The 18,197-nt window shown below is 34.8% G+C and overlaps 1 protein-coding gene across 1 annotated transcript; it reads left to right on the forward strand.

The window, feature by feature from the left end:
• The first annotated feature begins 8,760 nt into the window (after nt 1-8,760).
• Nucleotides 8,761-12,168, forward strand: LOC116200638 (subtilisin-like protease SBT4.4). The gene is made up of 9 exons (XM_031531467.1): nt 8,761-8,861; nt 8,959-9,050; nt 9,168-9,414; nt 9,548-10,112; nt 10,207-10,304; nt 10,424-10,654; nt 10,735-10,849; nt 10,964-11,177; nt 11,422-12,168. The coding sequence occupies exons 1-9, from the start codon at nt 8,761-8,763 to the stop codon at nt 11,949-11,951; spliced, it is 2,193 nt and encodes a 730-aa protein (XP_031387327.1). The 3' UTR covers nt 11,952-12,168.
• Nucleotides 12,169-18,197: the final 6,029 nt, after the last annotated feature.

The following is an 18,197-nucleotide window of genomic DNA, read 5'->3' on the forward strand; positions in this document are numbered from 1 at the left end:
TAAGTTATAACTTCAAAGCATTTTGCACCATCATGTAACGTCCTACAAAAATCGGTTTTGCACCATCAGCGTTGGCTTGACGATGTCAATGGCGAGACGACGGTTTGTATTATACTGAAACAACTTTAAAACATTTTGTATCATCGAGTAGCAAAAAAAACTTTTTGTACCACATTGAAATATTTATAAAACTTTTTGGACTATCGGTGTAATTAACCCATAAGATTATAAAGGTAAAACTATTTACTTCTTTCGCAATAAATACTTTTTCATTAATGAAATAAAATTATTAAAATAAATTATGTAAGAGATTAATGAGATGATTTAAAATATATCAATTTATTGCAGTATAAAAAATAAAAAAAGAATGTAAAGGATTAGCGAGATGATTTAAAATAATTCATGTATCTTATATCAATATTTCTTTATTATAGTATATCAACATATTGCAATATAAAAATAAAAATTAAGTATTTGAAATAAGCGTGTCGTGGTAATCAAGTTTGTGTAAGTATATAATATAGAATAATTAATTAAATATAGAATGTACAATAATTGAGACCATTAATTGAAACTATTTATTGAAGCATTGAAAATTAGTATGATTTTATTAATTAATTATCATATGAAATTTAAGATCAATATTGAAAAGATTTTAGTGTGTTAAGAGGTAAATATATATTTCAAAATTCAAACTAATTGTTATAAGAAATGATATATATCTCTGTGTATATTAAAATGAATACATACATATACATATATCGAATGCAAATGACATAAAAATAAAAATAAAGCTTAACACTAAGAATCTCTTAAAAAATGTTTAACGAAAAGACGAATCAAACTTTTATCCTAATTACAAAATTTAATATATGAAACAAATCTACATTAACAATTTATTTAAAAATATGACGGACATTTATTGAAATAATTAGTTTTAAATTATTATTATAATAATTTACTTACTGTAATTTATAACATAAAAATAATTGAAGGTTATTTTTAATCAGAAAAAGGAAAATATACAAAAAAGATAGTGAAAATGAATTCATGCAATGCACGGGCTAATATAAATAATAAAGTAATTTCAATGAGTTTATAAAAGAGTCGAACTCAGTATTCTATAAGTTTGAGTCTTTAGCATTGTTATCAGAACCGGACCGGACCGGCCGGTTCGACCGGTCGGATCGGGAACCCGCATTATGTCCGATCTGGTTCGCCTGAAAACCCAAAATGCACATTTGAACCGCCTGACCCATAGAACCGGCCGGTTTTGAGCAAAATTCCATTGAACAGGCCGATTCTATGGGTTTACTATTTATTGTAAAAATTGTTTGGTTGTATAAGGATTTGAACTCATGACCTCTTACTTCTCATACTAGTATACTACCAACCAAACAACCACTACTTTCTTATTTTTTTAACTCTACTTTTAAGTACTTATTAAAATTTAATATTTATTTTGAAGTAAGAAATATTAAATATATTTATATTTTCTTATACTATTATCGTATATCTTTGAAATCATTATACTTCTATCTTAATTATCATAATTTTTTTAATAATATGAATATTTATTTTATTTTAATTAAACGTGCGATCCGACCCATCGAACCCCCAATTGCACCCATAAACCCATGAACCCATACCCCTTTCGGTTCATCATCCGGTCCGATTCTGATAACACTGGTCTTTAGGATGCATAGGGCCAACAAGCTAATCCCTTGTCGGTCTGTTGGGTGGATATTTAACTTGGTATATATACCGGCGCTAGGCCAGGCCCTACGCTAGCGTGTTAATTACTTTATATTCATGTGTTCATAGTATGCATCTCTAAAAGAGTTAGCTCTGCAACCGTATAACTCTTAGAATGAATAGGAGTCCAATCCCTTCTAAACTCACAGGATGTACATATTTTACGGTGAATAACCCCGTTTGATATTTAACATGTATAACCAACACATATCATAGATGAAATATCTATTTTTCTATCATTACAAATGTGCTTACGAATGCTTACAATTTACAATCCCAATCTATACGCGGTTTGGTTGACCCGAATTGCATAGAAAGATCATTACTTTGTAGGATATGAAGTTCGAGATATTACCTCACAATTTCGGGATGTTATTGGTTTTGTTATATTCTATTATTAGTTATGGAGTTCGTGCGTTACGCGGGATAGAACGTGATTTTTTCCCCTCCAATTTACCATTTACAAAATATGTGTTATAAATTGTTAAAAATAGTGATTTACAATCAGTAACAATATTTACATGAATAAGATAGTAGCTATTTAATTTCACGGATAAATTCTGAAAAAAATGACATAAAAAAAAGAAATCAATATTAATCTTGAGATCAAATTATTGTTAAGATTATGCGTTAAAAATTAAAAAGATAAATTCCAACCGTGATATGATGATTTTTGTCTTCAAAATTGTCAAGATTCATATGATATCATATCGTGTCCTATGTTAATCACAAACATAGATTAATTTTGTGTACCCCATGAAATTTCTCCGTTCGTTCAACGAAGGCTTTCCACTTAACCTATTAGGCTCACGAAATTATTCCGGTCGTGCCCCTCAACTTGTGGTGATCCGTAAAACAAAATATTATTTACGACTCTATAATCAAAAGTACTAATACGATCTCAATTGATGGACAAATGACGATTGACTCCCACTCTTGAGTTACACTTACAGTACAATTCCGCTGCCTTACCCATGTCAAAGCAACTATACTTGACATCATGAGTTGAGGTGCACAAACGGAAGAATTTCGTGAATCTAACATGCTTATAGGGAAAGTCTTCGTTGAACAAGCAAGAATTTCGTAGGATTACAGTAAATTTACATACATACATATATCTATCTATATATATATATATATATTGGGTCGGTCACAATATACCTCTAGTTGCTCGCAATATGACAGTGAAGATTTGAATTTCGTGGAATCAATGGGGATTAAGCAGGAAAAGAAAATTAAAAATTATATAATATGACTCTACAATATATTGAGCTTTTAATAATGAAATTTATACTTGTATTACCCCACTCGATATTTTGTAGCATCCTTAGCTTTCTTATGTTGGGTGTCGGTCTAAAGATTTCTAAAATCTAAGTGGTTGGATGCACCAACTGTTATTGTGCTCGGACTTGCAGGTAGAGGATGACTACAAGCTGATTTTGAGGGATGTTATTGCCGTTTCTGTTTACCAAATGTTTGCAAGCATTTAGCATAGTCTCAAAAAATGTAACATATTCAATGTAATTTTCAGTATTCATTTATCATAATGGTAAATGTGGGGTTTATTTTTATTGTATTCTCTGCCAAATTGATGTGTGTAGCAACTTACATAAATCTTTAATCTCAACCTCAGTAATATAAACAACTTTCAATCGGTTTTTATCCAGTGTTGTTCAAGCTTAAGCAGATGACCCATAATGACTCCTTTGCCATCTTCACTCTTTGTATTTGAGTAGTTGTGATGGGAAATTAATTGGGGAGATGAGAATTCTATTCACTCGCTCAGTTTGTTATAAAGTTGAAATGCATAAACAATCACCCTCTTGATGTCTGCAGACCATAAAAGTCTGACTTTGGTGTAACTTGGCGAGAGATCTTCGAGCAAAATGAAGGCAATAATAAGTGACTGAAAAAATTGATCGTCTTAAATATTCACAACTACCTAGAGGATGTAACTACCAAGAAAAGGAGGGAAAAAAAACTACATGGTGTGACATCCATTACATAAACAACTAAAATGAGTTCATTGTCGAGCAAACAGGAAAAAAAAAATTGGTTTGTTGCAATGACAATTGTGCCTTTTTTTCTTCTTTTCATTTTTACACTTTCTTTTTTACTAGCCCTCACGTGCGGGCGTGATTGCTTTTGGGCTAGGAGCAAACTGAATATCAATTTATTAGTTCAAAGCGTTGTTCTTGGGTTTAGGTACAAACTCGATATTGGATTAACAATCCAATTCATTGAATTGTTGAATTGCACATACTAATACCTAAACTCGTATTAAATTGAACACACTAAATAAAATAATAATAATAGTAATAATAATAACAGCAATAATACTAGTAGCAGCAGTAACAACAACAATAATAATATAGTATGAGAAAATGAACATTTCGTGGTTACCAGATTCTCTTAGTTGGGCAGCCACAGCGAGCCAATAACCCGACCTATCCTTTTTATTCATAAAAAAAACACAATGTAAAATAATAATGTCAGGATTTCTTCAATTAAAGAAATATTTATTCAAAATATTTATCTTAAATAATAATTACCTTCTGTTTTATAACCACCAGAATTAAGGTATATAGAGAATATTAACAAATCTGATTGCATGATGTGAGGGCAACAGAAGAAATAATAAAATAATTACCTTAGGAAATCAAAACAGTTAAAAAGAAATTATCCAAAAAGTTATTTCCTCATTGATAATTACTACAAGTAAATTCTATTTGAAGATCCACAATACAAGTAATTACTACAATACCTTGTGTATTGCGTATAGCTATAAATTACAAATTATACAATCGCAGGAGCTTTTTTTTCTTATACAATCGCTGCAGCTTTTTTTTTTCTTAGATATTGTTTATTGAAGATCCACACATTGTTGACCCCGTATTTATCTTTTGACCAGAGATGTCATATTTATCAACACGTAATTTCTTAGCATACTTTTTAGGAGAATTTAGCATTTTTGTATTACTAAATATATCATTACCATGTTATCAAAAGAATCTTTTTTCAAAAAAATATCATGTCCAGAAAAAACAATATTAACCAAATAGTTATCATATTAAGAAAATCAACATTAGATAATGTCCTGTGTTATGGAGGAAATTTTTGGGAGAAAATGTCCAATATTAACTATCTACTTTTTGGATCAGCAATCTATATCTATATATATATAAATGAAGTTGTAACCAATTCACTAAATAGAGTAAGAAAAGAAAATGCCAAAATAATATATGGGTGAAATAGTAAAATCTTTATTAATTCATATGTTAATATACTATATATATTGTTGAATATGCCTTGTGTTCAGTGGAGAACCCAAAGACACGAAAACCGAAAAGCGGTAACGAGTTCGGACGAAAATGGAAGAGGCGAGATCTCATATTCTTCTGATATTATATTTCCTATTTTATATGGATTTCGTTGTATTTCTTAGATATTTAAATGGGGAAATTATCTTTAGGATATATTACTGATAATTATGGAATATCTTTAGAATATTTTAAATGGGAAATATCATAAGATTATATTAGGATATCTTTGAGATATTAGGAATATATTATATCTATTTAAAGGGGAGTGAATTTTGTATCAAAACAAAATGTTGCGGGAGAATCAAGGGTAATCTTCTTGGAAATTCTCGAGTTTACTCTCTTGGAGCCTCTAAGTTTTATAAAGTGGGAGAGTAGTGAGGATTGAGAGAATTGTGAGGCTGTTCTCAAGTTGGCTCTTGTACCACGGGTTGAGAAACACTAGTGTGATCTCGAGTTTGTAATATGTGGTTTATTGATATAGTGGAATCTACCTGCATTATTCGTGGACATTTTTCTCACTCAAAGTGTTTTACCACGTAAATCTTAGAGTTATTTCTTCTTTTTCTTGATCTAAATTTCTCGAATTCGGCATCTTTCACAACATATATCATAAAGAAAATATTTAAAAATGTATGAAAATGTTTCAATCACTTATTATTATACCGTTAATAAATAAAAATATATTAGTCATTTTAAGAAAATAATCAATGCATTAAATTGGGGTAGAAAAGAAAATGTCAAAATAATAAATGAGTAAAGTGGTATAATCCTTACTAATTAATATGTCAATATACTATATATATCTTATAAAGGAAATATTCAAAAAATGTACAAAAAGATATTTAAATAATTTATTATCATATCATTAACAAATAAATATATTTATCATTTTAAGAAAATAAATAATCATTTATAATTATATAAACTTAAAATTAATTTAAACAAATTTAAGCATTGTATCTAATCATGTAAAAGCTTAATTAAGTAAAACTCTCATCCAAGTACTAGGCCATTTTATCTAAAAGTGTTCAAAATTTTAAAATTTAATATTTGGAATATCAGCTATAATAATTTTGTAACCAATGCATTAAATATAGGTAGAAAAGAAAATGGCAAAATAATATAAGGGTAAAATGGCAAAATATTTACTAATACAAATGTTAGTATACTATATATATTATAAAGAAAATATTGAAAAATGTATCAATAATGTTTTGATCACTTAATTATTATTATTATATCGTTAACAAATAAAAAAACATTCATCATTTTAGAAAGTAACCAATGCATTCTTAGGGATAGAAAAGAAAATGTCAAATATAGGTGTAATTCCTTATTAATTTATATGTTAATATGCGATATATATATATTAAAAATAAAATATTTAAAAATGTGTGAAAAATATTTCAATCACTTATTATCATATCGTTAACAGATAAGTATATATGTCATTTTGAGAAAATAAATAGTCGTATTTACTTATACACTTATATAAACTTGATTAAGACAAACTTGATTTGCATGTAACGAATAAACTGAACTAAATTAAGTAAAATTAATTTCAACACTTAATTTTGATTTATCAAGCAAATCCATAGTCACAGGTAATAAACTGAATATCTGTTATGGTTTGACCGAAAGAAAAGGTAAACTGAAAAGAATTTGGTGAAGATATTGTTAGCAGCCCATACTTATACATATTGGGCCCTTCAAAGGGCCTTCGAAAAGGCTTTCGGGTCCCCCTATGCATCACCTAGTGTATGGTTCGCTCCAATCGAATGGCCTTACGGTGATTGGATTTGGATCATTATAGAGGCCCTTGCAATAATTTCTTATGTCAAAATTTAGTCCTTTCACAGAAATTAACAAGTTAAGAGCTCACCTTTTTAATTAGCAAACCATACATCTAGCCAAACATGATCTGCGCTGGTCGACATCCAGTGACGCGTGGTTGTCGTCACCGCCTGCGCTCAGGAAGATCTTCTTGAGGGATGACGCAAATGCAGGCTCGCGGAAGGTTGTGCACTTTGCTCGCCCCAACGCGTGGGCACCTATAGAGAACATGAAATTTGAGGTTAATAATTTCTTGCAAGTGATTAAATCCCGAACTCGATTAGCAAAACTCGAAGATAACTAATCACCTGAGAGGGCAACCATTTCTTTGTATCAACCAATACAATTTTGTGCCATGTGTCCCTTCATACCGCATTGAAAGCAAATGGTACTCCACTACTAAACTGTGGACGATTATTCTTCAAGTGATCACGTCGTCCACAATGATGAAAACCTCCAGATTGTGCATGGCAAACACTGGAATCAGCATGCCAACATGTCACACAATTCTAACTCCATGGAAAATTTGTTTGAGCATGTCCATGCTCAGACTGACCAACCATACTTCCCGACTTGTAGGATGATGCCAAACCAAGTTATGAGACTGTCTTATCTTTGAAGAAGCTCTGAATGAATCTACCTCTCTTCGATGGTCGATAGGATCCTGCTCCACTGAGCTACTAGGTTGAGCCCTGCCTTGTTCCCTCTGAGTAATCTCCTCTAGTAAGTCCTCTTCATCGATAAAAAGATTAAAAAAGTTTGCAAAGCAAACGGAAAATAAGCTGTTACCGCTAAGTGGCCAGAGTGATCTGACGAGTTTTATCATCCCATGTTTCACCATGTGATAGTGTTGACGTGGTGACACCGTTGCAGAAGATACTTTCTCGGTAAAAAGGAGGATCGGTGTTTATACGATATAATATATATGCTTAACAATTTACTCCTTCGAGAAATCTACAAATTTTAATAGCAACTAAAGTATAATATTTTACATAATATTGTTTTAATTATTACTTCGGATTTATATACTTAAACAGATTATTACATAAGTCAATATATCATCGAATAAAATTGTGTGAGTTCACGGCATCGGACGTAATCTCTGACCAAGTGTACCTGGCTGATCGGGTCCTGCAATGGCACCCTGCGTACGAATTCGGCTTGGGGACGCTCTCGGTTATTGGGCTGCTCAATGTTCATTCAGGATGCTTTGACTGCTGAACTGTACAGCAAGCATTCCCCGCATATGTGGGTATTTTTGGTGGGCATGAATCGACCATTTACATTCATGCCTATGAAACAAGATTTAACGTGGTACAGCCAAAATTATGGCACAAATGAATAGTCTCAATTATCAACGTCCTTTTATCGTTACTAAAATGCACAATTGCACATATCAAACCATACCACGCATATATGGGCATGTTTGGTGGGCATGTATCGACCATTTACTTTCATGCCTATGAAACAAGACTTTGACATGGTACAGCAAAACGTATTGAATCATTTATGGTCTATATGAATTGCCTCAAATATCAACCTTTACATTACCAAAAATGCACATATCAAATCATGTATATATGCATATACAAAATGACCAGAAAGAATCTGATAAGTTCGAAGAAACAACCTATAGACATGAACGGATTTTGTCGGGTTCTCGGTGTTCTTTCAGCTGTGTTGCTACTGCACATGAACAGACTGTGCAGCTCCCAGGATGCAGAGGAAAGGAAGGCAAGCCAGCCTCTATCCACTTTCTATTGACAATTCTCATGGTTTCCGGAAAATTAAACATTGATTGGTTTCCCATAAAAGGGTATCAATTCTGCATAGGATTTTCTGATAATCGATGCAGGTCTACATCGTGTACATGGGCCACCTTCCGGAGGACGGGATGTATTCACCGGCTTCTGCACACTCCAGTATATTGCAGGAAGCGATTGGAGAGGGGTAAAAATTTTATGTGCTTGACCTTCCGATCACATCCCTCTAGTCGAATCTTCCTGGTTTTGATTGCTTGATACCTATTCATTGTCTGTTCCACCAGCGCCGTTTCCGATTCCCTTATCCGAAGTTACAAGAGGAGTTTCAACGGTTTTGCGGCGAGGCTCACAGAAAGTGAGGCCAAGAGAATAGCCAGTAAGTGCTTCAAGAAATGTTTATACCGTAGGCGTAATGGAATTTTCGTGGTATGATTTCCTTCCTTCATTTCGATTTGTTATTTCAATAACTCTTGATGATCGTGCAACGTTACAGGCAGAGACGACATAATTTCGGTATTCCCCAGTGGGACTTTCCACCTCCACACGACGGGATCGTGGGACTTCCTGGGCTTGCATGAGACTGCAAAGCGAAACCCTTCAATCGAGAGTGATATAATCATTGGAGTCCTCGACAGTGGTGTCTGGCCGGAGTCGGAATCATTCAGCGACAAAGGTTTTGGTTCTCCTCCCAAGAAGTGGAAGGGTACCTGCCAAGAAGGCGCCAACTTCACCTGCAACAAGTAAATGACGTTCATCCTTTGATGGTTCCTTGTGTCACAAGAAATTTCGTTTTGCTCTTTCCGTCTTTTCCTTTGCACCGAGAAGTCCCGTCCGTGATGGTTTTACTATTAACTTCTGATCCTGGACTTACAGCAAGCTCATCGGAGCACGATTCTACACTGATGACTCGCCTTCTGCAAGGGACTCTTTTGGCCACGGGACGCACACAGCGTCGACAGCAGCTGGTAACTCTGTGAATGGCGTGAGCTTTTTTGGATTAGGGAATGGGACCGCGAGAGGCGGCGTCCCATCTGCGAGGATCGCTGTGTACAAGGTGTGCAATGGCAAAGGAGACTGTGAGAATGCCAACATCCTGGCTGGCTTCGATGATGCCATCGCAGATGGAGTTGACATCATCACGGTGTCACTTGGTGGTAAAGGGGCGCAGAGCTTTGACACCGACCCTGTCGCAATTGGAGGCTTTCACGCAATGGAGAGAGGGATCCTCAAGACACAGTCAGCAGGGAACGATGGGCCATTTGAGGGAACAGTCTCTAGTGTGGCCCCATGGCTCTTCACTGTGGCAGCAAGCAGCACAAATCGAGGGTTCGAGACCACTCTTGAGGACGGGTTTACTTGGCTGACTGTACGTATATCGGCTAGAAAACAGTGCTCTCTAATTATTCAGTTTTTTTCCCCACTTGGCTGGAATTCATGTGTTCAATTGCATTTCATAAAGCATTGCCTTTAGTCGGATTGTCCACAAATTTTGCCTTACACTGCAATCGAAATACACTTTTCTTGTTGAACAGGGAAATACCATAAATGCGTTTCCATCTATGAGCACGAGTGTCCCGATTGTACATGGTTTCCAGGTGAAGCTTTCTGCTTGCACGGACGACCTGGCCAGGTAGATCTTCAAGGTGGCAGATAACTTTTCAATAATCGATCGCCCTATTACAGTTTCCTTCTTCTGTGTGTATATCAATGTTGTTAACTGAAACATTTGTTGCTTGAATTCGTATCCAGGCAGTGCAACCCCACTTGTTTGGACAGCAAGAAAGTGACTGGAAAAATTGTGCTCTGTGACACGGAGCTTCCCGAGAATATCGAGGAGGCTGCCAGTAAAGGAGCTGCAGGGGTGATTGCGCAGTGCAACAGCCTGACCCCCTTCCCTGAACCTTTCGTCTCTCCAATTCCAGGGCTGTGTTTTGTACAGGATATCTACGATTCTTATGTTGCGCACTTCAACGTTTCAAAGTAAGCGTCATTAATTACTCAGGAAAATGAAAGTTAAACGAATATGTGACCTCTTCGGGTTCCTTTCCTCCCCACTGCAGAAACCTCACAGGACGGATACTGAAATCTAAGGACGTTGAAAACACCAATCCATATCCTATGGTTGCTTCCTTCTCATCGCGGGGCCCGAATAATATGGTCGCAGACATCATGAAGGCGAGTCCAATCAGCAAATCTTTGTTCTCTTTTTTGGATGACATGGATATATATACCTCTTAAATCACACGACTCTCACTGTATTGATGTTGTTCTGGATGAATATCTTGACAGCCCGACATAAGTGCCCCGGGGGTGAATATCTTGGCTGCCTTTTTGCCTCTCAGCTCACCTTCTTCTTCCCCATCAGACAAGAGGAGTGTGAATTATAATTTCCTGTCAGGGACCTCCATGGCTGCCCCTCATGTTGCTGGTGCAGCAGCATACATTAAGTCATTTCATCCCGATTGGTCTCCTTCCGCCATAAAATCGGCTATTATGACTACCGGTAAGTATGTATCCATGTTCTCCTCCACCACCACTGAGCTGAAACCTCTGTTTGTTTTGGGAAACATTGCACCTGTGCCGTGCTGCCTCCTAGTCCTAGAAAAGTTATGAACTTGGAGATTCCGGAACCGGATGTTATTCCTTCCAGAATTCTCGATTCTCCATTAAATGAATCGAACAAAAAACTGGGGCAGCAAGGAGCCTTTTGGCCTTGTCTAACAACGAACCTCCTTTCTTTGTTGCAGCTACTGAGATATATCCCCTTTCCGATCCCAAAGGTCTTGGTTCAGGCCACATTAATCCAGTAGGCGCTGTGGATCCAGGTCTCGTGTATGAAATTGAGAAACAGGACTATCTCAGCTTCCTCTGCAACCTACAGTACAACTTAGGGAGAATTTCGTCGAATCGAACCGCCAGTTGTCCCGAAGGATCGAAGGAAATGTCGCCAGCGAAGCTCAACTACCCTGCGGTCATCTTCAGAGTGCCAAACAAGAAGTCTTTTCTTGTAGCCTTGAACAGGACCGTGACGAATGTGGGTCCCCCGAACTCTATCTACAAAGTATTGGTTCCGCAGATCGACCCACAATTAGGTGTGAGAATCGATGTATTCCCGCAGGCCCTCCGCTTCAAATCCATAGGCGAGAAGCAGACTTTCACGGTCGTAGCTTCAGGAAAACAAGAGATAAATGGGGCTGTCGTTCGCACTTCGATCTTATGGGCAGATGGACAGCGCAAGGTGAAAACACCGATCACCATATATGCGGCGCCACAGTAGCAATTATAGCATCGTCTTCTTAGCGATTAAATGTAGGAGATCTCTAGTAGATAACAATAAGCGAAGTAAAGCATGCAACGAATAACATGTGTTCTCATGCCATGCCGAAAACATCTCCCTGTATTTTGGAGTTGATCATTTGTTACATATATTCCTTCATGATCGGATCCCAAATCATATCTCTTGGCATGGCAATGCAATTAATACTGTCGATCATCTTCAAATTCTTTTTGTGTTGCTTGGATTACAATATTGTATCGATCAGATAGATAGATATTATAGCCGCGTATCCGGAGAGGCAGCTTCCGATGCTCTGTTCAGGGCCTGAACACTTGAGTGGCTTTATTAGGCTGTGGGAGGATCACGACGGGAGGCCGAGAGTCCCACCGTGGTGAGGGAAGGAAGCGCTGTTCGTGATGCAGGGGTTGAAGAGGCTCAAGCACGACGAGGAGAAGCTCGATGGGTTCGTCAAGACCCACGTCTCCAGGCTGTTAAAGCTAGACACGATCGCCGTCCTTGGCGAGCTCGAGCGCCAGGAGGTGTCTTTGGCCATCAAGGTTCTCTCTCTCTCAGTTCTACTGGCTCCCTCATCGGCACTGACTGCCTTTTCGCTTTATGTTCTCTATGCGTGTTGGCACGTTATGGGAACTTGATCGGATAGTAAACCGGAAAATGGATTCATAGGTCAAATCGAGGGATTAGATCGCATGTTTAATTAAAATAAAATAAATATTCAATTAATAAAATTATAATAATTAAAATAAAAGTACGATGAAAGAAATTTAAGGATAATGTAAGAAAATATTTATATTTAATATTTCTTACTCCAAAATAAATATTGAATTTTAATAAGTATTTAAAAGCAGAGTTAAAAGAACAAAAAAATAATGATGATTTGGTTGGTAGCATGCTAGTATGAGAAATAAGAAGTCTTGTGTTCAAATCCTTAAAACTTATAGAATCGATCGGTTCAATGAAATTTTGCTAAAAAACCAGCCAATTTAATGGATTTGACGGTTCAACTCTGCCACTTGAATTTCTAGGCAAATCGATCCGAGCATGGTGCCGATTTTTGGTCCGACCGATCGAACCGGCCAGTTTGGTCCGGTTCTGATAACAATGTGTTCATGGATTGGATTCTTCAACCACCGTCATGGCCACGCATCATGTAGCTCTAATGAAATTAGCGAAAGCAAGCAAGCTAGCTGTTTGATGAAATGCCTGTGAGTGAATTGTTTGTAGCCTTATCCTGTAAGTAGACAGAGACCAAAAACCTCTTGCTCTTCGATTATAGAGCAGCCATTAAGCCAAGCTATCATTGAGTAGCTAGATGGATGTCATGGCACTAGCATTGCTCAAGTCAGTGGCTGTTTTCACAAATCCCACAGCTTGATTGGCTATAGCAAGCAACAAGTTCCCCTATCCTTGCCCTTTCCTCGGGCAGAATAACTTGGGTAGTGTATTGATTTTTGAGCTCTTCTTGCCCTCATCATACTATAAAAGAAGCTGTATGTTTTGATAAATCAAAGATATCCACCTCACTCTAGCCTTTGGTTTATAATATCCTTCCTTAGCAGCACACAGGTGGGCATACTCCTTACACAGTGAAATTTATATTGATTTCTTCTTCTTCTTCTTTTTTTTATGTAATTTTTTTCAGAATTTATCCGTGAAATTAAATACCTACTATCTTATTCATGTAAATATTGTTTTTTTTATATTGTAAATCACTATTTTTAACAATTTAGAACACATATTTTGTAAATGATAAATTGGAGGGGAAAAAAAATCATGTTCAATCCCATGTAACGCATGGGTTCTACGACTAATAATATAATATAACAAAACAAATGACATCCCGAAATTGTGAGGTAATATCTCGAACTTGTTATCCTACAAACTAATGAACTTTCTATGCAATTCGGGTTAACCACCATGATTAGATTGGGATAGTAAATTGTAAGTATTTGTAACTACATCTGTAATGATAGAAAAATAGATATTTCATGTATGATCTGTGTTGGTTGTACATGTTAAATATCAAACGGGCTTATTCACCTTAAAATATGTATCTCTTGTGAGTGTAGAAGGGATTGGGCTCCTATTCATTCTAAGAGTTCAAGCTTATACGGTCGCGGAACCAACTTTTTTATAAACGAGACGCATGAAGGGATAATTTTGGAATATATTTAGAATATTTCAAAGGGAAAATATTCTAAGATTATATTAGGATATCTTTGAGATAATTGGAAGGCGTTATATCTATTTAAAGGGGAGAGGGTCTTGTATCAAGACAACATGTTATTTGAGAATTATGGGTAATCTTCTTGGAAATTCTTGAGTTTACTCTTTTGGAGTCTCTAAGGTTCATAAAGTGAGAGAGTGGGGAGGATTGAGAGAATTGTGCGGTTATTCTCGGGTTAGCTCTTGTAATAAGGGCTGAGAAATACGAGTGTTATCTCAAGTGTGTAATTTTCGATTTATGGATCTAGTGGAATCTCTCTACTTTGTCCATTGACGTTTCCCTCACTCAGAGAGTTTTACCACGTATATCTTAGAGTTATTTCTTCTCTCTTCTCGGTCCAAATTTCTCGAATGCGGCATCCTTCACAACATATATCATAAAGAAAATAGTCAAAAATGTATGAGAATATTTCAATCACTTATTATTATACCGTTAACAAATAAAAATATATTAATCATTTTAATAAAATAAATAATGCATTAGATTGGGGCAGAAAATAAAATATCAAAATAATATATGAGTAAAGTGGTATAATCCTTACTAATTCATATGTCAATATACTATATATATCTTATGAAGAAAATATTCAAAAATGCATAAAAGATATTTCAATCACTTATTATCACATCATTAACAAATAAATATATTTATCATTTTAAGAAAATAAATAATCGTTTATACTTATATAAACTTAAAATTTATTTAAAAAAATTTAAGCATTGTAGCTAATCTTATAAAAGCTTAATTAAGTAAAACTCTCATCCAAGTACTGGGTCATTTTATCTAGAAGTGTTCAAATTTATAAAATTTAATATCTTGAATATCAATTATAATAAATATGTAACCAATGCATTAAATATAGGTAGAAAAGAAAATCTCGAAATAATATAGAGGTAAAATGGTAAAATATTCACTAATACAAATGTCAATATACTGTATATACTATATACTATAAAGAAAAATTGAAAAATTTATCAATAATGTTTTGATAACTTAATTATTATTATTATTATATCGTTAACAAATAAAACATATTCATCATTTTAGAAAGTAACCAATGCATTAAATAGGAGTAGAAAAGAAAATGTCAAAATAATGTAGGGGTAATTCCTTACTAATTCATATGTTAATATGTTATATATTATGAAGAAAATATATTAAAAAATGTGTGAAAAATATTTCAATCACTTATTATCATGTCATTAACAGATAAATATATTTATCATTTTAAGAAAATAAATAATCATATTCACTTATATACTTATATAAACTTAAAATTAATTTTAAAAGAATTTAAGCATTATAGCTGCTCTTATAAAAACTTAATTAAGTAAAACTCTTATCCATATGACATGGTCATTTTATCTAAAAGTGTTCAAATTTGTAAAACTTAATATATGAAATATCATTTATACTTAAGGCACACAAGCAAATAATAAAGTTTAAAACTTTTGATAAACTCTAAGATTCATATTCTTTCATAAAATAAAACTAATGATCTTATTTAAAAATATTCAAATTTTAGATTATTTTTCTTAGAAATTAATTTGATAATTATAATGATATATATATATATATATATATATCTCACATGAATTCCTTACTCAAAAACTTTTATGAGTATTTAATATATATTACTCTATTACAAGTTTGAATTTACAACTTTTTACATGCTAATATAAAATTATGAATACAAACTAAATTATTGTTTTTATGATGGTTAGATCTCTATTGTTAAAATAGTTTCAGTTATTAGAATGAGAATACAGCTCGCAATCCTTAATAATTTCAATTATTAAGTATATGGCACTTTTGATCTTACCGAAAAGAAAATAGAAGATAAAGATAAAATTTCTATAGATATTGGGTTTTGTAATTTCTAGGAGGAGCAGTGGATATTATTTTTTTGTAAAAAATTTGACTTCTAAATTAAGAAAAGAAAAAATAAATAAAAAGTAGTTATTAATAAAAAATTCGAATTTGAAAATTTGAAATTAATAAATAAAAACATGTGCCACTCAATTCCACGCCGTTTCAAGGGGTGAGCTAATTAAATTATTATGTCTTCTTTTGCTGAATAATTATTACGTCAAGAGTAATAAGATACGTGTTGAATTGATTCAGTCATCACTGTGAGTAATAAAGTACGTGTTGAATTGGGCCCTTCAAAGGGCCTTCGAAAAGGCTTTCGGATCCCTCAATGCATCACCTAATGTAATGGTTCGCTCCAATCGAACGGCCTTATAGTGATTGGATTGGATCATTATAGAGGCCCTTGCAATAATTTCTGCTTGTTATGTAAAAATTTAGTCCTTTCACAGAAATTAACAAGTTAAGGGCTCACCTAATTAATTAGCAAACCATGCATCTAGCTAAACATGATTTGCTTTGGTCGACATCTAGTGACGCGTGGTTGTCGTCACCACCTGCACTCGGGAAGATCTTCCTGAGAGATGACGCAAATGCAGGTTCGCGGTAGGTTGTGCACTTTGCTCGCCCGAAACGCGTAGGCACCTATAGAGAGCATGAAATTTGAGGTGAACAATCTCTCGTGACTGATTAAATCCTGATCTCCATTAGCAAAACTCGAAGATATACATAATAATTAATCACCTGAGAGGGCAACCATTTCTTTGTATCGACCAATACAATTTCGTGCCATGCGTCCCTTCATATTGCATCAAAAGTAAATTGGTATTCCACTACTAAGCTGCGGACGATTATTCTTCAAGTGATCACGTCATCCGCAACGATACACAACCTCCAGATTGTGCATAGCAAACACCGGAATGAGCACGCCCACATGTCACACAATTCTGACTCCTTGGAAAATTTGTTTAAGCATGTCCATGCTCAGACTGACCAGCCATACTTCCCGACCTGTAGGATGATGCCAAGCCAAGTTGTGAGACTGGCTTACCTTTGAAGAAGCACTGAATGAATTTGTCTCTCTTCTATGATCAATAGGATCTTGTTCCAACCGAGCTACTAAGCCGAGCTCTACCTTGTTCCCTCTAAGTAATCTCCTCTCGTAAGTCCTCTTCAGCGATAAAGAGATTAAAAAAGTTTGCAAAGGGAATGGAGAATAAGCTGTTAATGTTGTTAAGTGACCAGAGCGAGCTAACGAGTTTTATCATCCCATGTGTCATTGTATGATTGGCTGGTGTCACAATATGGCAGTGCTGACGTGGTGACACTGTTGCATAAGATACTTTCTCATTAAGAAGGAGGATCGGTGTTTATACGATGTACCATATATGCTTAACAATTTACTCCAAGAAATCTAAAAATTTTAGTAGCAATTGAAGTATAATATTTTGCATAATATTGTTTTAATTATTACTTCGGATTTATATCCTTAAACAGATATTCTCTAACCAGGTGTACCTGGCTGACCGGATCCTGCAATGGCACCATGCCTACGAATTCGGCTTGTGGATGCTCTCGGTTATTAGGCTGCTCAATGTTCATTCCGGATGCTTTGACTGCAGAACCGTACAGCAAGCATTCCACGATATATGGGTATTTTTGGTGGGCATGAATCGACCATTTCACATTCATGCCTATGAAACAAGGCATAACATGGTACAGCCAAAATTATGATATATATGAATAGTCTTAATTATCAACGTCCTTTATCGTTACCAAAGCTGCACAATTGCACATGTCAAACCATACCACGCACATATGGGCATGTGTGGTGGGCATGAATCGACCATTTACTTGCATGCCTATGAAACAAGACTTAAAATGGTACAGCTAAACGTATTGAATCATTTATGGTATATATGAATTGTCTTAAATATCAACCTTTACGTTAACAAAGATGCACATATCAAATCATGTATATATGCATATACAAAATGACCAGAAAGGAAACAATTGAATCAAAATAAATGTGGTTCCAAATTTGTAGGACAATACCAAAAATAAAAAAAGAAGGGATAGCCCATTGATTGATATAATAAGTTTGTGAGATGTACTACTCTGAGCAGTGACAA

Source organism: Punica granatum, chromosome 3 (genome assembly GCF_007655135.1).
Source record: "Punica granatum isolate Tunisia-2019 chromosome 3, ASM765513v2, whole genome shotgun sequence".
Classification (NCBI taxonomy): Eukaryota; Viridiplantae; Streptophyta; class Magnoliopsida; order Myrtales; family Lythraceae; genus Punica; species Punica granatum.

Bases quoted from the DNA above. Each gene is read 5' to 3' on its own strand.
- LOC116200638 (XM_031531467.1), top strand. From the start codon at position 8,761: ATGCAGGTCTACATCGTGTACATGGGCCACCTTCCGGAGGACGGGATG. The intron at 9,051-9,167 runs GTAAGTGCTTCA...GCAACGTTACAG, and splicing joins TGAGGCCAAGAGAATAGCCA to GCAGAGACGACATAATTTCG. The intron at 9,415-9,547 runs GTAAATGACGTT...CTGGACTTACAG, and splicing joins GCCAACTTCACCTGCAACAA to CAAGCTCATCGGAGCACGAT.